Genomic DNA, 25171 nt, shown 5'->3' with positions numbered 1-25171 from the left:
TGCTCAATGTCTAGAGCTTTCCATTTCAAATTCTCTAATCAAAACTAACTTGGGCTCCTTTATTACTCTGTAAAATAATCTTGCTGGGGCTAGGAGCTAATCATGGCTCAGTGTTACTAATAAATAGGTCAATAAAGCCGAAGTTCTCAAACTTGAGAGGGCATCAGAAGCCCTGGAAGGAGAATTCATATCCAGATGGTTGAACTCTACCTCCAAAGTTTCTAGATTCCTAGAGTCTAGAATTTTGCATTTCTGGTAAGTTCCCAGTTGGTACTGATGCTGCTGGGCTTGGGACCATGAAGATGGTTCTAGATAATCAAGCTCTTGACCAGGCAAGCAATTCAGAAACATGCTGTCCATTATGCCCTTTGAGGCCACTCTGTATGCTCTGACATCCCCTGTTCATAGGGCACTCTTAGGTGGACAGATGGTTCACAAAGTAGACAGAGTTCCTCATACGACCCCATGATTTGGGCTGTTTCTAAAAAGAGACAAGAACACATGCTCTCAGTGCAGTGGACTGAGAGTCTGGGAGTGCCCACAGCAAAAACAGGCTTGGCTCCTATGGTAGGATTCTCTCTCAGGCAGAATAAAAAGGGCCTGTAGTAGGATTGCCTTAGAGCTCTGGGCAGGGACCCTGACAAAGGGTAACTCCACCTATTGGTAATTTTAATGGAATAATTCAAAGTTAGTAATAGAAGAGAGAGAAAGATGAGAGAGGAGAGAGAGAGAGAGAGAGAGAGAGAGAGAGAGAGAGAGAGAGAAATTAAGTCTAGGCTTCTTTACAAAATCAGTACAGGGAGTGAGGATGTAAGCAGCACTAACCTTCTTATAGGTAGGGCATCTTTATCATCCACACAGGCTAAAATAGGACTCTCAAACTTGTGCAACAAATATATTTTGAGCTGACATGATTGATTTTTTTTATCATTAAGCAATACAGTAAGGGATTGAACAACCCAACATCTACTTACTTCCTCTAACCCAATGTGGGCATAGACTTGAAAACCTTGCTAGAATTTCATATCAACACTGTTAACAGTCTTTGACAGCTAGGAAATCTGGGGTTTAGTGTGACCTTGGGTGGCCTCAACCTTAGTTCACTTTCTGTCAAGCCAGCCTGGTGGTGGTGCTTGGAGATGTATGAGTTGGTCTCCTGTTCCTGCTCTGCATTCTTCAAGGCCCTCCAAGTACCTCCCGTTGATAGGTCTTAGGGGCAAGTAATGGTTGTGAAGGAGTTGAAGAGATCAGACTCCATAGAGGTCTTAATTTTCCAGGTGAAGTAACACTACATGAACTGCACTGAGAATTTACAATCAGGCTAGCCATTTGCTTAGGTCTCCCACTTAGTGTTGGAGTTCTTTCAACACCTTTGGCACATGGATATCCAGAGAGTCCAAGCAAGTGGCTACCAACTAAGGATGCCTCCCAAGATGGCAACTCTCCCCACTGTAAATTCTACCCTGAACTCAGCAGCATCTGGTTTCCTGGAACTTACTGTGTTCCACATTCTGTGACTACAGAGGGTGGATGTGGTCCCTCAGGAAATAATAGTCCTCTTGTTATCTCTCATTCACTTAGGAGGCTGAATGACCCCAACTTTTTCCAACTGTTCTTCCAATAGTGTGATTGATAAGCCCTCCAACCTGTTTATAGGGATGTTTATCCCTCTGGAGTAGTTTTAAGGTCATGACCTTTTAAAGTTTATGACCACTGTGGTAGTGATGTGTTGAGAGTTGTCATGCACTGATGGCACTGGGAGGAGCTTAGGTACCATCAGATCTACCCCTGACTTGAGTGACCTCCACACCACCCCATACTGTGATGAATCATGCCTTGCTCCTTCTCGGGGTATCCCTGAAGCCTGATTATAACACTGGGTGGTATTTTTATTAGGGCTATTGGTCTATCAATTTCCTTCTAAAAACTAGGTTCAAGACACTGCATTTAGAAGCATTGTGAGTTTTAAGGCCAGTCTGAGCTACATAGCAAAACCCTGTCTCAACAAACAGAAACTCAGCATTTGCGACACTGGAATAGTGATCACTTGGCTAACAACCCCCCCTACACATACTTACCTCCTGCATTTGACAGAGCAGTGACAGGAGGAATGCGAGGTTAGGAAGGGGCCCAGGGCACATCAGGGGTTAAGGCTCACCTGTGCCGGGAGCAACACACTCGCATTTGTAGGTGGTGATGGAGTTGGACTTGAAGTCTGTATTGATGGGATAGTATTTGAAGGCACTAATCATCTTCTTGATAGCATCATAGATGAAGATGAAGCTGATGAGGGTGGAGAAGCCCTCTTCTGTGAAGCGGGTGATATATTTAATGATAAAGCTGGCATCTGCGGCCACCAGGATAAGGCACTGGATAGCTGAGTGTAGGCCAATCCAGAGTCGGAACTCCATGTAGTCCAGGCCATTGGCCCTGGAAGGAGAGGGAAGCAAGGAACCTCTAGTCCAGACTCCCTCCTGAGCTTGGCTCCCCAGCCACACCCTGTGTGACTCACCCCTCCTTCTTGTAGCACAGATGCCCTTCTAAGGACTGGGGGCAGGGTGGGTTTGCCTAATCTCTGTGTGTATACATGTATGTGCAAGTTAATATGTGTGCAAGCACATGTGGAGATCAGATGTTCTTCAGGTGCTATCCACCTTGTTTTTTGAGACAGAATTTCTCACTAGCCTGGAACACTCTAAGGAGGTTAGTGACCCCAGGAACTCACCAATCTCCACCTCCCAGCACTGGGATTACCAGCATTTGCCACCACAACCAGCTTTTATTTGTGGGTTCTGGGAGTTGAACGCAGGTCCGCATGGTTACGAGGCAAGCACTTTACTGACTGAGCCATCTCCATAATTCCTGGTTGCCTGATTTTTGAGAATTCTAGGAAATGTTCTTACTAGGTGGCAGGAAGGTACTAAGACCTCAGTGCCTAGTAAGAAATTTGAGATGCACAGGGCTGGAGGAGGCCTTAGTAAGGGTCTAGTTCCAAACCCAGGAGGCAGCTGAGCATGCAATGCTGACAGCTACCTGGGCCAGCAGCCTTCTAAGCTCTAGCCCAAGGCTTCACCACACTGATTTCCCAGTCACAACTGCTCATAAGCAGTGTGGTATGGCCCGGTTTGATCTTATGGGCTGTGCTAATTTAGCACTAAGATTACTTCAGGGCAGGCAGCTAGTATGAGTCAGGAGTCAGGAAGAACCATCCCACAACCTATCCACAGCTCATGGATGCCTCTTCTCTTTGGGCCTGGCCTCGGCAGACTGTCTGAAGTATGAGAGTAGGCATAGGGCCTACCAAGGGGCACCTACTTGCTGAAATCGAAGAGGAGCTTCTCGAAGATGAGGATGGGCCCCGTGCTGCTAAGGATGATGAGAGGCTGTCCCGAGAAGAGGCAGAACAAAGAGCCAGCCATGGCAGTGCCCAGGAAACTCTCCATCACTCCCTGGATCATGAGAAGTGGAAGGCTCAGGGAGTCAGAAGGGGCCTTGCCACACAGGCTACAACTCAACCATCTCTCTAAGGGCCCTGGCCAGTGTCCACCTTTGTTCTAGGCTCTCTCTTCCCAATTCTGCTCCCCCAATCCTATTCCCAACTTCCACCATGGCCAACGTCACTCTCTAATTCCATTTGGATTAAGATATCATGTATCTTCCTTTTGTTATGTTAGGGCACAGAAAACAGTGGATAGACTTGTCCCTGTGTCCATCCTGTTCCCAGACAACAGTCCATTCATTCATATAATTATTTATTCATTCCAACATCTGTGAGGTGCCAAGACCTCAGACCATTCATTCATGGGTTTGATTGAGAGACCCTGCCTCAATGAATAAGGTGGAAGAGCAATGGAGAATGATTCCTGACATCAGCCTCGGGCCTCCACACGTGTGTGCATACACATGCATGTGCACTCTCACACACATGCAAAACCCATATACATACTCATGCATATTACATACATGAAAAATGGAAAAAGAAAAACAAAACAAAATCCATTCATTACCTGCTATAGGCCAGGCACTATGCTAGGCGCTGGAGACCAGCCAGTGAGCAACATAGTACATCTTCAGACTAGTGGGGCATAGAGGTAAGTAGCCAGTTTCCACACAGTAGAGGCTTTCAACTAGGTGTTACTGATGTTTCAAGGAAATGATCCTTAGTTGGGATCCTGTGCATTGTGAAATGTTTAGCAGCATCTCTGGCCTGCACCCACTAGGTGCCCAGTCACTTCCTCCTCCCAGTTATAAAAACCAAACCCATCGAGAATACGGCCAAATGTCTCCAGGGGTCAGAACTATCCCTGCTTGAGCATCACTGCCAAGGAGTGTGATGCTGGAATGGGCTCACAGCAGGAGAGAAGTACATGGAAGCTGAGACCCAAAACATGAGCAAGGATTGTCCAGGAGAACAGGGTTAAGTGAAGTAAAGAAAAACTTCCCCCAAAGAGGTACACAAAATGTACACAAAGGCTGGAGCAGAAAGGGAGCATCTCCAGAAAACTCAAAGACGATCAGAATAGGTGGAAAACAGATCAGGTGGGCAGGGAAGTACGCTGAGGAAGAAAAGGCTTGGCAGACAAGGAGGGCCACACGGTGGAAGCCATGGGGAAGGGCTGGCATTTAAGAGTTGGGAAGATGCCTAGTTTCCAGCAGGGGCAGCAGGATGGAATGCATGTCACTTGCTAGCTGGGAAAGGCCTATAAGCAGCAAGTCAGAAGAAAAGATGACAGAATACAATGTCACCCATGACCTGAGAGGCAGGCACACAAACATGCCCAAGGAGGCAGCTGGGCATGGAGTTGAAGCTTGAGACACAAATGTGGATAGTATTTATCTCACATAGCTGGGGAAATGGACTTTTCCGTGGGCTCCGAGTCTCTATTTTGTTTTGTTTTGCACTGTTGGAGGTTGAATGAAAGGCCTTGTGATGACAGGGAAGGTCTAGCTATATCCTCAGCTTTTACTAATTTTTTCATTTCAAAATTTTTATGTATTAATATTTGTGGGGGTGTGTGGTGAATGCAGGTGTGTACCATTGGATACATGTGGCAGTCAGAGGGTATGATGGTTTGAATGAAAATGTCCCCCATAGGCTCCAAGTATTTGGACATTTTGTCCCTAGATGGTAGGGCTGTTTTGGGAGGTTTTAGAAGGTGTGGCTATCCTGGAGGAAGCACGTCACTGGGGGTGGGCTTAGAGAGTTTTTAGGCCTTGCTGGATCTCCAGTCGCTCTCTTGCTTCCCGTGCCTGTGTGATGATGTGAGAGCTTAGCTTCTGTTCCTCCTCCAGCCACCTCCAGCCACCTCCAGCCACCATGATTCCCTGCCATGACGGACTGTAATTCCCCTGGAGCTATAAGCTCAAATAAACTCTTCCTTCTATAAATTGCTTTGGTCAGTGTTTCTATCACAGCAACAGAACAGTGACTAATACAGAGGGTAACTTTTGAAGCCAGTTCTCTCCTTCCACTGTGGGCGCCAGGGAGCAAACTCAAATCATCAGGCTTGTACAGCAAGTGCTTTCATCCTTTATTTTTCCCTTTATTTTTTGTGGGGACAGGGTCTCAGACTAGCTTCCAACCTGATATATAGGAGAGGCTGGCCTTGAATTCCTGATCCCTCTGCCTAGATTTTTGTTTTTGTTTTGTTTTTTGTCTTTTTGAAACAGGGTTTCCCTGTAGCCCCAGCTGTCCTGGAACTCACTATGTAGACCAGGTTGGCCTTGAACTCACAGAGATCCACCTGCCTCTGCCTCCTGAGTGCTGGGACTAAAGGCGTGCACCACCACGCCTGGCTTCTGACTTGTATTTTTTATTTTGATATAGGATTATGTTAAGTTACCCAAGTTGGCCTTGAACTCGATCTGTAGCCTTGAAGTTATGATCCTCTTGCCTCAGCCCCCCAAGAAGCTGAGATCACAGGTCTGTGCCACAAGGCCTGACATTGCCCTGAGCTGCATAATGGTTTTGCCCAAAGGTCTCAACTGGAGAAGACCCTTGGAAGGAGAACTCAAGCTGATAGTTTCCCTAAGGAAGTCTGTGTTGTTGTCACAGTAACAACTATCATTGTATCAATGTCATAACACTAAGCTAAGGCATCAAAGTTGGTTTTAAGAAGTGTAGGGAGAAGGCTCCAATTAGCAACTCAGTTAATGGTGCTGATTAAGTTCATTCAAATATCACTGGGAAAAGTACCAAATAACAATGTGAGTGATTTTCCTTAAAAATTGAACCTATTTGGGGCTGGAGAGATGGTTTAATGGTTAAGAACACCAGCTGCCCTTGCGGAAGACCTAGGTTCGATTCCCAGCACCCACATGGCAGCTAACAACCGTCTGTAACTACAGTTCCAGGGGATCCAATGCCTTCTGACCATGGGCATTGCATAACACAGGTGCACTTAAACACATGCAGGCAATACACTCATACACATAAAAATAAAAATAATAAAATATTTTGGAAAGTTCAACCTATTTGTACTATCCTCAAATTTGGTCTTATTTTATTTTGTTATCATTTTACTGGAAGGATTATGTAAGTGGAATCTAGGTGATAAGACACACCCTTGGTGCTGTGGTTATGGGTTGAAACTCCTTATTTCCACTAGGTGGCAGTAGATTTCATTGATGTTTGCATGGTGTCCCCAGTTCACACTCACCTGATAATTGTCGGTGGCATCCCCGAGAAGCCCACCAAAGGTGATGGCATTGGTGATACAGCCGAGGTAGATGAATAGGATGGCAGAGATGGACTGGATATGGAAGCCATCATAGAAGTCACTTAGGAACCAGGGCAGCTTCCTCTTGACATCCAGACACAGTCCACCAAAGAACCTGCTTGAGACAGCCAGGGGACTGCTTTTTTCCACAAACATTAGGAGGGCCAGGGCTGCCTACAAGGTCCTACAGAGTCTGGGGTTAAGAGGGAACTTGACAAGTATGGATAGAATTAGAACGTTATTTCTACTAGAACATTTAGGACCAGAGATGAATTCTTATGGGCCTAAAAGTTTGTAGTCAGCACACTGCAGCGGGTAGACATAGACTGCTAGGGAGAAGAAAGTTCTAATAGGAATATTTCACAGAGAATGAGCATTCTGGTGTCTACTGTGGTGGTTGTCCTCATGTACCTGACCATCTACCACCTATAGAACATGGGATGGTCAGTGTTGTCAACTTGACAGAATCTAGAGTCCTTTGGGAGAGGGGGTCTCTGGGCATGCCTGTGGGGGGTTCTCTCAGTTGACAGGGTGCTTGCATGCATGCATGCATGAAGCCCTGGTTTATAAACCAGGCGTAGTGGTGCAAACCTGTGTTCTTAGCACTGGGGAGGAAGGGGCAGGAGCATCAAAAGTTCAAGGTCATCCTCAACTACATAGTAAGTCTGAGGTCAGCCTAGGCTACATGAGACCTTCTCTAAAAAAAAGTTTTCGGATGTGATCAAATTACAATGAAGTCATTTAGTTGGACTCGGATCCAGTATCACTGAGGTCCTTATACAAACAGGGCAATGCTACATGAAGATAGACACACAGGGAGAAGGCCATGTGACAACACGGACAAAAACTGGAGTGACGCACCTGCCAAGCCAAGGACTATCAAGGACTCTCGCTGCCGTTAGAATCTAGGAGGCTGGGACGGGTTCTACCCAGGGGCTCAGCAGCAGTGGGGCTTACTGGCATCTTTTTTGGGAGGGCACGGTTTGAGACAGGGTCTCACACGGTAGCCCAGGCTGGCAGGAGCAATCCTCCTGCATCAGCCTCCCCAGTGCAGGGATTACAGGTAGGAACCACCACAGCCACGCTCCCCAGTGATATCTCCATTTGGACGGTTTGCCCTCAGAACTGTGTGAGAACAACTCTCTGCAGTCTATACCACCTTGTTCGTGGTACACTGCTTCTGCCTGCCACTCTAGGAAACCAATACAGGCACCAAAGAAGGTCCAGAGGAAAATTTGGGTTCCTTCACTCCTGGGGTTTCAAAAAGGGGTCAAGAGGAAAGACTGCTGTGGTCAGGCCCCGCCCCTAGGTTGGCTGGATACAGTGGTGGTTGGATCACTAACAGGATGGTAAGGAGGTTCTCTAAAGGGCCTGAGGCAGGCACCTTCCAGTCCAGATCAGCTCCTCCCCGATTTCGTGCACAGCTGGCATCTCAGCCTCGTCACCACTGCCCATTTCAGGAGCCCCGCTGCCACCAGGCCCACCACCACCGCTGCCTCCTCCAGCCGAGGCAGCACCTCCATCCACCAAGCCATTCATCTGGCCCAGCTCTGCCAGGGAGAAGACTGATTTCCTGGAAGAGAAAGGGGGATGAAGGAGAGCAGGGCTCCGGTTGCTTGGAAGGGCCCAAACTATCCAGAATTGCTCGAAGAGCACCCCTCATAACAAAAATTACTAAGTGTCTTAAAGATGGGAAGATACAGTGATTCAACAATACCCTCCACAGACAGCCCCCAGACTTAGCTGTTCACAGCCATTTTGGCTTCTGGTTTCTTACAAAGAGAAAATGATGCTGGTGATGTGGAGGCCCCACTGTCACTCCCACTCCCCCACCTCCCCCACATACCTCTTGTCGGCTGAGGGTACTTTTTTGGGCGGTTCAATTCGGATGTTCGGATCCCATTCTCCAGGGGGAAGGACAATGACCTCATCTAGAAATTCATCAATTCCTGCGATCAGATCTTCCCGGTTCCTGGCTTTATAAGCCACATCACTGAAGAGCTGGTGAGGAATGAGGAAGGAAAGGAGACAGGAAGGATAAAAGAGTAGTCAGCTCCCCCCTCTGAGGAGCACATCACAGCTACTTTCAAAGGACTGTTTTCTCACCATTGCTCAGGATGCCAACTTGATCTCAGTTGGGTGTATGAGAACATAGCATAGTACAGGAAATAGGCACAGTGGGAAAGAGCCAGTGCCCAGGCCAGGTAGTCATCTTGAATCTGAAGCCCAGGTCCCCATAATACCTGAGGCAGGCAAGCACAGGGACTAGCTCTGCAACCTGGGACTCCACTTGGTTTGGGTCATGTATACACCCTCTTCTAATAAGGCACTTGACAGCCTGAGACCTTTACCTGTAGGTACTATGCACACACCCCTCTCTGAACAATGTACCTAGCAACCTATTAGCAATCTAGGGCATTGAGCCTTACATAGAAGTTTCTCCTCCCCTTAACAAACATCAGACAGATTCTATTCAATGGCACTCTCTTTGTGTCTGGGTAGGAAAGTAGGGAGGCCCATCTGACCTAAACTGGTTTTGGGTGCCTGTGCAATAAGGTGAACTGTGTCCTTTAAATGAACTTTTAGGGAGAATCTTCTATGTACCATCTTATGCCTATGCAAATCTGGGAGTATATATGATTTAAATCAGTTGTATTATGGGAAGGGCTATGCAAAGTAGAAAAATGGTTATATAATTTAGTCTGTCAATCAAGATGGAGAACTACCCCTCATAACCAAATTCCTCTGTCTCTTGACCACTATAAAGAGAAGCCCCAAACAATAATCATCTCCGAGTACCCTCACTCATGTGACATGCTGTCACTCTGAGAGTGTATCTGAACTGTTCTATTTCTTGGCTTTGAATAACATTCTCTAGCTACTTTTGCCAGTCTGGGTGTACCTTTATTTCAATTCAAAGAACCTGGAAACACTGAGCCTAGACTCTGACCACAGGTAACACTTCTGCAGGACTTTGGTTGAGTTCTTTGACCTTCCTCGTTTCTGTTGTCCACAGAGCAAGCACATTAGAAAACCTCTGTAGAACAGACTCCTAGAAGTTCAGATACTCCAAATATATTCATTACTTCCTAGTCCTTTGCACCAGAAGGGTCAGGTTGCAAAAAGGCTGAAGAGATTTAATGGGGTTGTGTCTGTGTTTAAAGCCCTCCAGGCTCCCCATCTGTGCTGGACAGCTTTAGTGTCAACTTGACACACCTGGGTTGAGGGAGCCTCAATTGGGAAATTGCCTCTATTGCACTGGCCTGTGGCCATGTCTGAGGGGCATCTTCTTGATGAGTGATGTGGGAGGGCCCAGCCCACTGTGGGTGGTGCCACCCCTGGGCAGGTAGCCTGTGTTGTATAAGAAAGCAGGCTGAGCAGGGGGCAGGGGAGCAAGCCAGTAAGCAGCATTCCTCCATGGTCTGTGCTCTAGCTCCTACCTCCAGGTTCCTGCCCTGACCTGGGAGATGTAAGATAAATAAACCCTTTCCTCCCCAAGTTGGTATTGGTCAGAGTGTTTTGTCACACCAATGGAGAACAAACTAAGACCTGTCTGTGTTTAAAGCCCTCCAGGCTCCCCATCACTCCAGGGACAGAGCATGAACAGAGGCTTTACCCCACCCCCAAGCCCTACTTTCTCAGACAGAGTCCCACTATGTGGCCTGACATTCACTCAAACTGCCAGACATCCTCTTGCCTCTGCCTCCCAAGTGCTGGGATTAAAGGTATGCAACACCATGCCCAGCCCAAACATCAAGTTCTTTCCTCAGGCTTTGTGTAGTCTCTGGCTCATCCCTCTGGTGTTACCTATGTTGCTGCACTTCCATCCAACTTCTTTGAGCCTTGATTCCTAGTGTCCCGGGCTTATGCTGGTCTACCTCTTAGCTTTTTATTTGTAGAGCCCACCTTGGCTTCCCAGGCAGCCAGCACATGGTTAATTTTACTATTGCAGCTCTGTCCCTCTCACTGGATAAGTTCTACAGGAGAGGGTCTAGTCCCTGAATCTCACACCTGTAGTCCTTGGTGCACAGAAGGACTCAAAGGTGCTTGCTAGATAACTGGTGACTTAAGGGCTATGCTTAGTATAGTATTCATACTTCTTGGTACCACTTACATCATCCACCATTAAGGTTGCAATGGCTCGGCCAATTTCATTATAGGACTTTGCTCTCCCTGAAGGTCCCAGAAGTATGAACAGAAATCTGCAAAGACAGAGAAGGAAAGCAAGAAGAGAAAACAGAAGCAGATGAAGAGGATTCTTTGGCACTCAATGTACCCGTTTTTAACTTTATAACATATGATGTCATGCCTGGCTATTATTGGCTTTAAAATGATTTTTAACATTTTTATTTTATGTGTATGAATGTTTTACATGCATGCATGCACGCAGGTACACTGGTATTGTGCAATGCTCAGGGAGGCCAGAAGAGGGATCTGGATCCCCTAGAACTAGAGTTATGGATGGTTGTTAGGGGCAATGTGGGTAGTGGGAACCCAACCCAGGTCCTCTGCAAGAACAAGTGCTCTTAGCCACTGAGCCATCTCTCCAGCACCTTACTATTGGATTTTTGAGACATGATTCACATAGCTGAGGCTCAAACTCTCCATGTAGCCAAGGATGACCTTGAACTCCTGATTCTCCTGCCTCTATCTCCCAAGTGCTGAAATAATAAATATGTACCACAATATCTGGCTCTTTCATCCCTCTCTCCCTCCCTCCCTCCCTCCCTTCCTTCCTTCCTTCCTTCCATGTGTGCATTCGCATGTGTATGTGTGTACATGCAATGTGCTTACATGAATGTGCGTGTGTGTGTGTGTGTGTGTGTCTGTGTCTGTGTCTGTGTGTGTCAGCACGCACAAGCCACAGCACACATTTGGAGGTCAGAGGACAACTTGTGGGAGTCAGTTCTCTCCTTTCACCATGGGGGTTTCAGGGACTGAACTCATTCCCAATAGATCCCTACCTTAGGGAAAGTCCCTAATAGCACTGCTTGCTGATTAAATGTCCTCAGTGGCTCCCTGAGGACAAGTGTGGTGGGGTGTTTCAGTGACTCACCTGGTGGGGACAGGCACCTCTGTCACCCCTCCCAGCATAGCAGACTGGACGAGACGTACAAATGCAATGAAAGGCTGGTCCAGGAAGTCCACCTCACCCACAAGCACATTGGAGGCTTCTGAGTCTTTGGGGATCTTCTTCATGAATTTGTTTTTCCGCTGCTCAGGGAGGGGAACATGACACACCCAAGAAAACTTGACATGTTCTTACTCTCACTTCAAAGAGTACGAACTTCAAAGAAGTCTAACTTTAAAAAGGTTCCCAAGGAGCTGAAGAGATAGCACTTGAGCTCTTGCAGAGGACTGGGGTTCACTTCCCAGCACCCATGTGGGGTGGTTCACAACCACCTTTAACTTCAACACCAGAAGATCAGATGCCCTCTTCTGGCCTTTGGGGGCACCCTCGAAAGTCATACACACACACACACACACACACACACACGCATACACATACACACACACACACACACACACACACGAAATAATTTTCCCTGAAATTCTTTTTTTAAATATTTTTTTAATTTCATGTGCATTAGCGTATTGCCTACATGTGTGTAAGTGCAGTGCCCTCAGAGTCAGAAGGCAGCATTGGATCCCATGGAACTGGAGTTACAGACAGTTGTTAGCCATCATGTGGGTGCTAGAAATTGAACCTGGGTCCTCTGCAAGAGCAGTCAGTGCTTTTAATGACTGAATCATCTCTCCAACCCCTTCCCTGAAATTCTTAAACTGAAATAACCAAATATTCTTTCCAGTTTTATGGATGAGGAGATGTTATTAACTCCAGAGACCAATTAAGCCTCTGTAAATGGACAGATTTAGTAATGAATTTGACCCTAAAACATCAACTGCTGTGTGGGCTGAGGGGTCAGAGAAGAGGCCTGAGCTTGCTCACCCATAGCCTCCTTTGCTGGAGCAGATGTCCAAGCACTCACAGGTGAGCTACCCAGACCTCCCTCTCTGCCTTTGGTGGCAGAGGAGAAGGTCTTTTCTGATGATCTGTTTGCCTTTTGCCTAACTTTCTGACACACATGAAGCCCTGGACCAAGGGTGCAGGAAACTTCCATGATTCCAGGTCACTCCCTACTCATACTTCTGAGGTGTGTGTGGGGGGATCCATTTCCAGTCCCATTGGCTATCAGCTGTCCAGAGCGAGAAGGTCAAACAGATGGAGTGACAGGGTCTAATGTAACAAGTATTGGACAAGTTATGTCTTCAAACTATTCCCATTCTGTATTTATGACTTCACTTCTCTCCAGTAATATTTGAAATATAAATTCTTAGTCCTGGAGACTTTGGGGCCCTTGCAGAAATCAGGTTCTTAAGGGCTCTCTGCCCTTGAAACCCAAGACTTCTTGCCCTACACTCTACTACAATCAAGTGTACAACTCTCCTACCTGATCTGTGTTTGGGGTACGAGAGATGTCATTCATGCTTTTGCTCTGGGCATGACCTACCAGGAAAAAAAAAAAAAAAGGTCTGTCGGGAAAACCAGGCTCTCACCAGTTCTTTGCCCTCAGCCGTGACTCATGCATCTCCTATGTGTATAACCAGAGCAAGTTCCTCTCCCCTTAGTCTTGAGTTCTCTTCAACTAGCATCCTCTTCTCTTTCCCTCCAGCGGCATCTTTCCCTCCAGCGGCATCTTTCTTGAATGAGGAGCTAGATTCATGGTTTACTTCCTTCTCACTTCTCAATCTACAGCATGCTGGCCTATAGCGTATGGCTCCACCTTAGACCCCACCAAAATGCCTATTCCAGGCATAGCTCTATGCCAGGCCCCGATGGGAGGAGGCACAGAGATAGATTTTTCAGACAAGGTACCAGACATCACTAACTTTGAGGTTGGTGAGCAAAACCAATTTTACCTCTGTCCTTTTGGATCTGTAGGAGTCTTTAGAGACAGGCTGGGTGCTGGTTGGCAGAGCCCATTGGGGAGATAGTGCATGATCTGAATAGCCAATAGTTCCTTCCTCTAGAAGCCTCTCTCATTTTTCACTAACAGTCCAGTCTAGTGGATATGCTCAGTCTTTCAATTCCTTGGCTCTGGGCCTATAGCCACCACTGATTCCCAAACACTGCTCTGCTCCTCTCCCTCTGTCTCAGGATCCTCCCCTGCTTGAGTTTGCTCTGGGTCTTGTCTTCGCCCTCCCTCTCCCTCCCTGACAACCACACCCATTTCCATTGTTCCCACTTCAGTGTGGGTAATAACACACAGGATGTATCTCTAGTTCTGTCTCTTCTAAGCTCCAACCCCCTGGAAGCAGCCTCATCTGGTGCCTCCAACTCATCGTCTTCCACTGAGTCATTACCCTACAGACCCTTATTCCACCCTGTTCCCTCTATCCCACCCACTGGCCACTCAGTGAGCACCCTGGGAGACAGCCTTGGCTCCTCCCTCTTCCTTCCTTTTTTTTTTTTTTTTTTTTTGAGACAGGGTCTCACTGTGTGGCCCCAGCTGGAACTTACTATGTAGATCAGGCTGGCCTCAAGCTTATAGAGATCTGACTGCCTCTGCCTCCAAGTGCTGGGATCAAAGACATGAGTCACTTGAGTCCTGCAAGGTTTTTGTTTCGTTGTGTTTGTTTTTGTGGTGCTGGAAATCAGACTCAGGGCCTTGAACATGCTAGGCAAACTCTCTACCACCAACCTGCATTTCCAGACCCAAGGACCTGTCTTTAATTCCATTACTAGGAGGGTCTCACTAGAAAACAGAACAAATGATTGCTTTAGTGAGAACAGAAGTACCAACTGAAGTCAACAGACATAGGATGTGAGAGCCACTCTGATGCCTTTGGAGCTGGTTGAGCTTCACACCTGGCAAGGCTATTTGGAATCTTATGGTAGTAAATCAGGCACTAGGGCAAGCCCAGGTTTAGGACAAGTTAGATTTCTCTTGGTGGTGTCCCAAGAAGGCAAGCTAGATCCTGGGTTCTACCTTCTTCATCTATGAAAATGTGGACATTCTACAACTGTCAGCATGCTGCTGACCCTGACCAACAGAGAACACTCACACAGATGTCCGTAACTGGTGCTTTGCTGCATCCTCAGGTCTTCAGTGGAGCGGTGCAGACTTGGGCCTGCCAAGGGTCTCCGGGCAGAGCTGCGACCTGGGAGGGGAAGGAAGGCATGTGAGTATGGTAGCCTTACTGGTGCAGCTCAGGTTAACATGATACCCATGTGCAGTCAGTGCAAAATAAACAAAGCCACTACAAACTTGTCTCCCTTTGCAGTCACCCAGGGAAGGAGGCTGACGGAGCCCCAGAACCTCAAAGTTTCTTGAGAATTGTGAAGTCAGACACTCCCGTTTCTCCAAGGTGGGCTCACCTGGTCACATGCCCAATGCTCACCAGTGAACAGCCTGACTCACTTGTGGTAGAGACTGACTTCCCGATGTCCACAAGGGAGCGGTGAATAGGCTTCTTGGTCTGGTGACGATGCTTCCTCAGGAGTACATAGCTGACCCTTTCCCGGAGTTCTGGCCGCAGAAGCCCATCCTCTATCTGCCTCTTAATGACATCATCTAGGTGGGAAACAAAAAAGCCCAATCCATGTGGGACAGAAAGAACCAAGGTGTCATAGTCTTGATTCTTCCCTGTTATTAGTGGGACTGAAGATGAGCTAAAGGGGTCAGGGGTATGAAAATAGTCCTGTGATTTGCCACTGACTGTGGAAGCTGCAAACTCCAGTCTCTTCATGTATGAGCACAGGAAATAGGATCTGTGAAGTGTACCAGGAAGCACAAAGGTACTGTGTTAAATGATTTTCATAATTCTTTTTAGAAAAGAAATGCTTCTGGCAAAATGAAATGTTCCAGGCAGAACAAAACTCATTGAATATTTAGTGACCATGAGGCAAGCTACCTCCTCTGTTTGATACTCCATTAAGTAGGGGCTAATTTGCTAAAGATGAATGATGGTCCATTTTCCTCTGAAAAGATATAGGTTGCTATGGCAACAGGTGTCTGATGCTGCCAGGAGTCCCTCTCCCTATCTGCTGCTCTGCTGGACCATATTTCAAAGGGTGCTCCTTTCCTGGCTGTTGGAGGTCTGCATGGTATGTAAACTTGGAGTGATTGGAACACTGCATGGACACTGACAGAGACAAAGCTGATTTCTGCAGAATCAGGTGGGTATTGAACTGGCCAGTTACATGGACATGAGGTTGGAGAGTTTCCCTGGTTTATGGGGACTACAGCAGAGATGCCCTGGTCTCACCTATGATCTGTGGCAAAGAGCCACTGTCCAGATCCAGCAACACTGTTCCCGTCTGCAGGCAGGTGCGGAGCTCAAAGAGGCTGTGCAGTGACAGCGTGGACACGTGGGGCTTGCTCCAGCGTTCACCTCCTTCCTCTACCTTTTCTTCAAATTTTATCCACCTGGAAGGGGTAAGGATGGGGCTTAGCATGACTGGTTCCCTCATGGGCTTGGGGAACCAGTCATGCTAAGGGTCTCCTCAGCACAGGCCTGTGGGTACATATTGTTGGGCACATTGATCTTGGGCTCACAGAGAATCTTTGGGGCTCTCCCCTCTATTCCCACACTGGTTGATGCTCTCATGCTAAGGACAGAATGATCACAGATGGGAATGAGGGATCTTTCTGGGATGATGGTAGTATTTTAACATTGGGATATGGTAATGGTTGAACAGTTTTGTACACTGACTCAAAATCATTTAACACGTAAATGAGACAATTCTAGACTATTCTGTAAGAATAAAATTGGATTTTTTTATTAATTGACTTTATTTCCTTTCATAATGCCAACAGTAGGCAATACTTTGTAAATAAAATACATAATCAATGATTTTTAACCTTGTCACATATCTGTTATTATACTGTCCCAAATAAAAAATTTGGCATCTGTAACAGTCTTCCTGGTATTTTCAACCAGGTTCTAATAACAAATTGAGCTTTTCAAATGGTATCATTTACTCACATTAAAACTCCAATACAGGAAGAACCCAATATACTTATGGGTACAATATGCTACCAAATCATGAATGGTAGCATCCAAAGGAAATCACTGCTAGCATCAAATCATTTGTTAGGAGTAGACAGTAGTGTCATAAGATTCACAATGACCAGTTTATAACTGTCTGAGAATATAAAAGGTGATACCACTGATACTCAAAAGTGGGGTCTTTTTTAAGTCTCAACTGGAACCAAATCACTGCAGCTTGATCACTTGTATGTATTTAGTGTGGCTTGTTAGGAACAGAGAAAACATTCCCTGACAAGAAGTATCTCCTCCAACAGTCTGGGGAGATTGGCTCAGTGGGTAAAGTACTTGATGTGCAAGCATGGGGACCTGAGTTCAAGCCCCAGCCCCCATATGGCATGGTAGTGGTGGTGGTGGTAATATGTGTGTAATCCCAGCACTGGGGAGTGAGACTGGAGGATCCTGGGGTGCAGTGGTCAGCCAGCCTAGCTAAACTGGTGAGCCCCAGGTCAGTGAGAGACTGTCTCAAAAAAACAAGGTGGACAGCTCCTGAAGATCAACACTTGAACTGACCTCTGGCTTCAATATGCATGTTTACACATGCACATTGCACCCCCCACCACACCTACACACACACACCTACCCACATATATACCATACCCATACCCACACATACACTCCACATATACATACTACATACACGTCTTAAAAATATGTAAGATAAAGCTGAATATAGAAATAATCCTGTAATCCTAGCACTTGAGAGGCTAAGGCAGGAAGATCACAAATTCAGGACCAGCCTAGGCTACATATGAGCTCCAGGCCAGCCCGAGATGCATAGTGAGACACTGTCACAAAAGAAAGAAACAAACAAAAACACAGAAGATGAAGTGTACTGTCACCCTCTTACTGAAGGTCCCTCCGCCACTATGAGGCCTTGTCCTATCCACATAAAGGTGTGATCTGGGGTCTTTTGACCCTAACTGCCTAGCCAATTCCTACCTCCTATTCTTATCACTCCATCCTCTGAAGGGGTTACCCAAACAAAGGTCAAAATGTCCTTGGGCCTGTTAGCAACACACTTTGTTCCAAAGGCCAAAAATGTCAAAATGTCAAAAGTATTTGGGAGCTAGCATCTAATCCTTAAAAGATTTTAGGGTTACCTCTTCAGAGGGAGGAATGCTGGAGGGGAGGGACAGTTCCAGGCTTTCAAAAGCTAAAATTCCTTTGTTGCTAGGAGAGGAAAAACATTTTAAAAAAAAATAAAAAAAAAAAAAAAAAAAAAGGTGTGATCTGACCTAGTGTTTGAGGCCATCTGGTCAGGTTGCTGACAAATATCCTAGAGTGAAAGTTCTAGAGTTGCTGTCTTTTCTGACATCCCATGATTCAGTGTTCTGTCTGTAGAAACACAACTCCACCTGAAAAGAGTGACTGAGAGTACAGCTCCTCTTGGAAGCATCCTACTGACTCCAGAGAACAAAGGCAAGCTGTCCTTCCTACCTTCCAACAATTTCATTGTTTGTACTGTGTTACGCACACACCAGACACTAATTCCATCTACATACCAACAAGCACACCAAGATAACCGAGCAGTCTGCAGCAAAACCAAGTTTCTTGTCCCTGCACTTAAAGAAATGGCAGAACCAGACTCTCCTACCAGAATCCTGAAAAATGAATTTCAAAGAATTGCAAGATGTTTGACAGCTTCCCTAGAGCCACAGAAAAGCTGTGCTTATACATTTTCTAAATTGAATAAAGTAAAGGGCTCTTCCTAAAGTCTCTAGTCAAAGTCAGGCTTACAAGCTTGTAGAAGTCTGATGAAATGGTTTATGTAATCCCAAATAACTCACTGCAAAGCAACCTTTATACCACAGTTGGCTTCAGAAAGCATGGAATTAGAGTTAGAGAAACAGGTCAAGTGGAAAGAAAAATCTCTGAGTTGGAAGAAGACTTTCAGCTATTTTGCCCAGGCCTGGCTAGTAGCACAGCCTCCACCTCCATGCATGCCAGAGGTGGGAGCCAGGTACCCTTTTCTCAGCTGGGTTGGAGCTGAAGAGAACCTAGAAGTCACATGTTACAGAAAGGCGCTCTCTGTCACAAAGAGGGAGGTCCAGACTTCAGGCCTTTTCTGTACCTAGTAACTCGGTCACAGATATGATTAGAGGTCATTGCTGTTCCCAGAATAACAAGACCAAGAGAGAGTGTGTCATGGGGTTAGCCACCAGGTATGGTCCAGCCTTCTGACATAAACCACTGAGTATGGAAGTGGCTATCTGTCCTATGAGGAAGGTCTAGAAAGGGATGATAACCAAGATGGGACTGGGGATGTAGCTCAGTCAGTAGTATGTTTGCCTAAGGTACAGCAAGCTCTGGGTTTTATTCCCAGTACAGCATCAAAAAAAAAAAAAAAAAAAAACAGCACAAGCCAGACATGTTGGCACACCCCTTTAATCCCAGCACTCAGGAGGCAGAGGCAGGTGGATCTCTGCGAGACAGCAAGTTCTAGGCTGGGGCTATGGGGAGACCCTGTCTCAAAAAACAAAAAAGCAAAACAAAAAAACCTGAGCACTTGGAAAGTGGGAAGTGGAAACAGGAAAATCAGAAGCTCAAGGTTGGCTGGTGAGATGGCTCAATGGGTAAAGATGCTTGCCAAGCAAGCCTGGAGACCTGGGTTTGATGCCTAGCACCCACATAAAGGTGGAAGGAGAGAACCAGCTCCACAAAGTTGTCCTATCACCTCTGTATGTGGGCCCTTCCCTCCACATCATATATATACCATAATAATAAATAAACAAATTTTAAGTTTTTATTTATTTTTATGTGTTTGAGTGTTTGGTCTGCTTGTATATAAGGACACCCAATGTTGTGCAAATCCTGCAGAGGCCAGAAGATGGTGTCAGATATCCTGGAACTGGAGGTAAGGATGGGTGTTAGCTACCATGTTGGTGCTGGGAATCGAACCTGGGTCCTCTGCAAGAGCAAACAGTGCTCTTAACTGCTGAGCCATCTCTCCAGCCCCTAAATAAATAATTTTTTGAAGAAGCTCAAGGTCATCCTCAGCTACATTGCTGAGTTATCAAATCCAAATTGAACCTCAGACTGATTACATCCAAATTTCAGAGCACTGATAATATCAGTGTTTCTTAGAGGAAAGACAAAACTTTAAAAAGAGAGGTAGGAGAAAAGAGGTGGTCATTATGTGTAGTTAGACAGGAGCAACATCTGAAGGCAAACTCAAACATTGTGATTGGAAGACAGGTCTTTTCTTTCTGCTTATTTTGCACATTATTAGAATGTGTCCCTGTTTGTTTGTTTGTTTGTTTGTTTAAAAAGTCTCATTAAGACATCCTAATTCTATAGAACTTTTTGCTTTTTTTTTTTTTTCCTGAGACATGTATCCCAGGTGGGCATGGAACTCAATACAGAGTTGAGGATGAACCTAACTTCTGATCCCCCTATCTCTAACCTCCCAAGTCCTGGAATAACAGGTATTTGCCACCACATCTGGCAAATTTAGTGCTGGTGATGGAACCCAGGGCTTTCTGCATGCTAAGCAAGCACTCTACCAACTGAGCTATATCTCCAGTATTGTTTTTGGCTTGTCTGTTTCATTTCTAATACAAGGTCTCCCTGTGTAGCCCAAGCTTGCCTTGAACTTAAACTGAAGCCCAGGTTGGCTTAAACTTGTGATCCTTCTATGTCACCTTCCAGAGTGCTGGGATTACTGGGATGTGTTACCATGCCTGGCAATTTTAAAGGTTTTTTTTTAATGCAATGCAATCTCCTGTGGAATGCAACCTTTAATACTAAGGCCATGCTGCTTGTAAACATTGGCTTTAAGAATTATATTTGATGCTGGGGTTGTGGAGCATGCCTTAAACCCAGCACTTGGGAGGCAGAGGCAGGTAGATCTCTGAGTTCAAGGCCAGCCTGGTCTGCATAGTGAGTTCCAGGCCAGCTGGGATACAGGGACACCCTGTCTCAAAAACAAAAAAAAATTATGTTTGATGAATTTGGTTTTTTTTTTATTTTTGCTTTTTTAAATTATTTTTATTTTATGTGTATGACTGTATTGCCTGCATGGTTAAGTGCACCCATGTCGTGCAATGTTTGCAGAGGTCAGAAGAAGGCATTGGATCCCCTGGAACTGAAGTTATGGATAGTTGTTAGCCACCATGTGTGTTCTGGGACTCAAACTCCAATCTTCTGCAAGAACAGCCAGTGCTCTTAACCACTGAGCTATCTCTCCAGCCCATGTTTCTTGCTTTTTTTGTTTAAAATAGGGTCTCAAGTAGCCAAGGCGGGCTTTGAACTTGCTGTGTAGCTAAAGATGACTCCTGAACCCGAGTGCTGAAATGGCAGGCGTGTGTCACGTTTATTCGCCTAAGATGTATGAAGTGCATAGCCCTGCTGTGGTCACTCTATGTGGCATCCCTGACTTTATTTTGCAACTCCCTCACCCCTTCACCCATTACCCCAAAGCTTCATTTTCATAGATGACTTTCAAACATCCTTTCATATGCTTTTACCTTCTGCCTACAGCCTGCAATCCATTTAAACAATTTTTTATTAAAAATGTTTATTTATGGGGCTGGAGAGGTGGCTCAGCAGTTAAGAACACTGGTTGTTTTTGCAGAAGACCTGGGTTCGAATCTCAGCACCCACATCGCAGCTAACAACTGTCCTTAACTCCAGTCCCAGGGGATCTGACAGCCTCTTCTGTCCTCCGTGGGCATTGCACGACACAGGTACACTTTCCTACATACAGACAATACATGCATACATATAAAAATAAATAAATTTTAAAAAATTAAAAAAAAAATGTTTATTTATTGTGTGAGTCTGTACATGCCTCAGTGAGCATGTGGAGGTCAGAGGATGACTTTCAGGAGTTGGTTCTCTCCTTTCACCATCTATGTCTTGGGGATGGAACTCAGACAGTCAGGTTTGGTAGCAGGCACCTTTACTCACTGAACCATCTTGCCAGAGCTGTAATCTATTTTTATAGCTGTAACAGATTAATTTCTTTTTTTTTTTTTTTGGTCTTTTTGAGACAGGGTCTCCCTATAGCCCCAGCTGTCCTGGAACTCATTATGTAGACCAGGCTGGCCTTGAACTCACAGAGATCCACCTCCCTCTGCCTCCCAAGTGCTGGGATTAAAGGCGTGTGCCACCACGCCCGGCTCAGATTCATTTCTTAAACATAACATGAATGTGAATTTATCGCTATCATCCAGCAAAGCTATTAATAGGCCTATGGAAATGTTCTATGGAATTGGTTTATGGAAATAAATTTGTTTTCAAGGATGGAATACTTAGGCATATTCTGTCTCACTTTTACAATTTATGTGACAAGTTTATACTGTGTAAAAGCATATATGCTTGTTGAGATAGCTCAGCAGGTTAAGACACTGCTACCAAGCAGAACTTAACACAACTGCTTTTAGAATGAAAGAAAGGTGTCTTTCCCAAAATCCTTTCAGAACCTCAAGTCACAGCTACCACTTCTCCACTGCCTGGGGACTGTCACACTGCTGTGGAGAAGTGGTAGGCATTCTCGCACAGGAGTCTATGTCTGCAAACTTTTCCTCACCTATACTCTCACAGGTTACTTGACGCATGCTGAACATCCTGGTTGGCATCTCATGCCCAGTGGGTGCAAAAAAAGGACTGATTTCATTAGCTCCTGTCTCCACTACTATGAGCTGATGGTCTATCTGAGGTGTCTTCTCTGACACTGCCCAATAGGATGTCCTTTCCGAGGCATGGACATCCCATAGCTTCCCACAACTTAGAACTGGGTCACAGTGATGGGACAACCCAAGGTGAGCAAAGTCTCTGTGGAGAAGCTGAAACTGGGAGCCAGGCATGGTGGCACATGCCTGTAATCCCAGAACAGGAGGCTAAGGCAAGAGGATCATGAGGTTGAGGAGAGAGGGAGGGAGGGAGGGAGGGAGGGAGGGAGGAAGGGAGAGAGAAAGAGAGAGAGAGATAATGTATATATAGAGAGACTAAATAATTTTAAAATACACCAATAGAAGGCAACAGAATGAAATCCCTAAGAACAAACAAAATAGTAATAGCAATAGAAGCAGAGCTTGGTACTGAGGATTCATTATAGGATTCTCTATATGTTTTGTGTTTGAAATTTTCCACAATAAAAAGTTTATGTACAAACATGGCTATAGATGGATAGTTATAAATAGGCCAATTAAGTGAAGGTCTTGGTGTGAAAGTGATCTGATGATGGTAGGGTTCTGTTCCTACTGACAGCTGCAACCAAGGGAGCTATCCCAAGATGCCTGTGGTCAAGGCAGGTGCTTACCCCCACTACGGCTTCTGAGGAACTGCTAGCAGTCTTACCCCATCCGGAAAGTGCTTTGTTGTGCCCCAGTCCCACCATCTTTCCTTACTTATCACACCTACTGGCCAATCAGTCCAATCCTGAGTTAATTCTGTGACAGCCTTGAATCCCTGCTTGGTTGCCCTCAGGATGTGGACTGCAGGACCTTTGAGGGTCTCTCATATCCCAGCCTTTACTCTATGGAGACTGAAGCCACTGGCAAAACAAAATCCCCAAAATAGTTGTTCACCCAACTAGCAACAACGCTGCAGGAACCTTACTATATTTTACCTGGAACTTGATTTATGTTCAGTCATTTTTCAAAATCCCCTTTGAGGAGATAGCTCAGGTGGTAAAGTGCTATGCAAGCATGAAGACTTGAGTTTGAATCCCCCAGAACCACGTTTTTTTTTTTTTTTTTTTTTTAATATCTGGGCCTAGTGACCTGCACTTGTAATCCCAGTGCTGTGGAAGTATAGATGGCCAGACAGTCTGAGTCAGCAAGCCCCAGGCCAGCAAAAGACCCTGCCTCAAAATATAGGATGGAGGGAGGGCTGCATAGATCACTCAGTGACTAAAAGCACTTGCTGCTCTTGCAGAGGACCCTAGTTAGGTTTCCAGCACCCACATGAGGTGTTTCACAACTGCCTATAACTCCAGTTCCAGGGGTTCTGATGGCCTCTTCTGGTCTCCTAAGGTACATATGTGGTATATGATAGAACGTGTAAATTTCAGAAGAGTCACAAGCCTCATAAAGGAAAGCCATAAATCCCTTAAAGTATCTAACTGGCTCTTGATTGGCAGCCTGGCCTTGCCCAAGCCTGGACTTGCTCAAGCCTTATCAACTGGTCACTCCCAGGACTGAGAGAGACTGTTTGTGGGGCCCACCTGTCTCCTTTAGTGCATAGATAACTCACCCACCCATCTGAGAAAAGAGACCCTCAAGGACACCAAACCCGGGCACTAATTCAGCTCCCCACAAAATGCAGCTGTGTCTCACAACCCCGGTATAAAGACACACACACACACACACACACAATTTTCTTTGTCTAGTTGTAGAAGCTTGGCTCCCTAGGACAGCCTCTATCTCTCCTGTATCTTCTTTGAATAAAGGAAGATCTATTCCTTGCCTGTGGCAGGTCTGGCTCCGTTTTCTTGTCTCCTATTTCCTATCTTTCCTTTTATTTTCCAAAAATCTAACAGTACACACACAGACAAGCAGGTATAACACATAAATAAAAATACATTTTAAAATGTTAAACCAAGGTGTGGGCAGGAAAGATAGCTCAATGTGTAAAGGTGCTTGCTACCAAGCCTTATGACCTGAGTTTGACCCCCTGGACCCACGTGGTAGAAGGAGGGAACTGAAAGTTGTCCTCTGATCTCCACATGTACACATGGCACCAATGAATACACTCCTACACAGATACAGACACACAGAGATACACATGCATACACAGAAAGGTAAATGTAAAAGAAAAAAAGGCAGATAATGTTAAGGTTCAGATAACCTCCCCCCACCAACAGGGCCTCAGGGACCTAGCAAGCAAGCCCCCTGAATTGATAAGCACCCTGGTCTTTGAAGTCAAAAGAAGCAGACTTTTCTCCATTGTTTGGCCAACACAGCAGGCTTCCCCTTCAATCTCTAAAGAGGGCAGGTTTTAACAGTCCTGCTCTCCCGCTCCCCCCCCAACCTAACTTAAAAAAAAATATATTTTCCCGCCTTCTGCACCCCCCAGAAGCCTCCCCTATAAAAGACCCCAGCTCACAACCTGGGTCAGACATTTTCCCTGCCCAGAAGGGAATCTGTCCCATGTGTTCCTTTGCTAATAAACTCTATTCCGATGAAGTTTTATCTGTGTCCTGGTGCTTTCTCCTGATCAACCAGATTCATCCATTGCCTACTTTACCTATCAGATAATAACTGAAAAACGCCTCCACACATGTGCACACACCATCCTTTTCCTGTTTGCCTACCATAAACCTCAGGTATGAGTGTTTGAGCAGTAGAGGAAGAGGAGAACTAGGTTAGAAACAAGATGCAAAGGCAGTCTGGTAATGACAAACTATGACATTCAGAACAGTAGGTCAGCAGAAAGTGGAAGTCAAACTACCT

At 45.7% G+C, this 25171-nt stretch overlaps 1 protein-coding gene across 1 annotated transcript in view; it reads right to left on the bottom strand.

Annotated features, from left to right (window-relative positions):
• Slc4a5 (solute carrier family 4 member 5) overlaps positions 1 to 25171 on the bottom strand; it is an 86209-nt gene that overhangs the window by 38345 nt on the left and 22693 nt on the right. Inside the window, exons 4-14 of the mRNA XM_008824773.3 lie at positions 15990 to 16150; positions 15143 to 15295; positions 14787 to 14882; positions 13172 to 13227; positions 11776 to 11933; positions 10834 to 10921; positions 8566 to 8720; positions 8104 to 8292; positions 6660 to 6834; positions 3316 to 3449; positions 2159 to 2430 (exon numbers count right to left, since the gene is read on the bottom strand). Coding sequence (XP_008822995.1) covers positions 2159 to 2430; positions 3316 to 3449; positions 6660 to 6834; positions 8104 to 8292; positions 8566 to 8720; positions 10834 to 10921; positions 11776 to 11933; positions 13172 to 13227; positions 14787 to 14882; positions 15143 to 15295; positions 15990 to 16150 — 1637 coding nt within the window. The remainder of the gene's footprint in view (positions 1 to 2158; positions 2431 to 3315; positions 3450 to 6659; positions 6835 to 8103; positions 8293 to 8565; positions 8721 to 10833; positions 10922 to 11775; positions 11934 to 13171; positions 13228 to 14786; positions 14883 to 15142; positions 15296 to 15989; positions 16151 to 25171) is intronic.

This window comes from Nannospalax galili, unplaced genomic scaffold, assembly GCF_000622305.1.
Source record: "Nannospalax galili isolate Female #2095 unplaced genomic scaffold, S.galili_v1.0 scaffold389, whole genome shotgun sequence".
In the NCBI taxonomy this organism is placed as follows: domain Eukaryota; kingdom Metazoa; phylum Chordata; class Mammalia; order Rodentia; family Spalacidae; genus Nannospalax; species Nannospalax galili.
The sequence above is the reverse complement of the archived record's forward strand: the minus strand, read 5'-3'. Positions and strand labels throughout refer to the sequence as shown.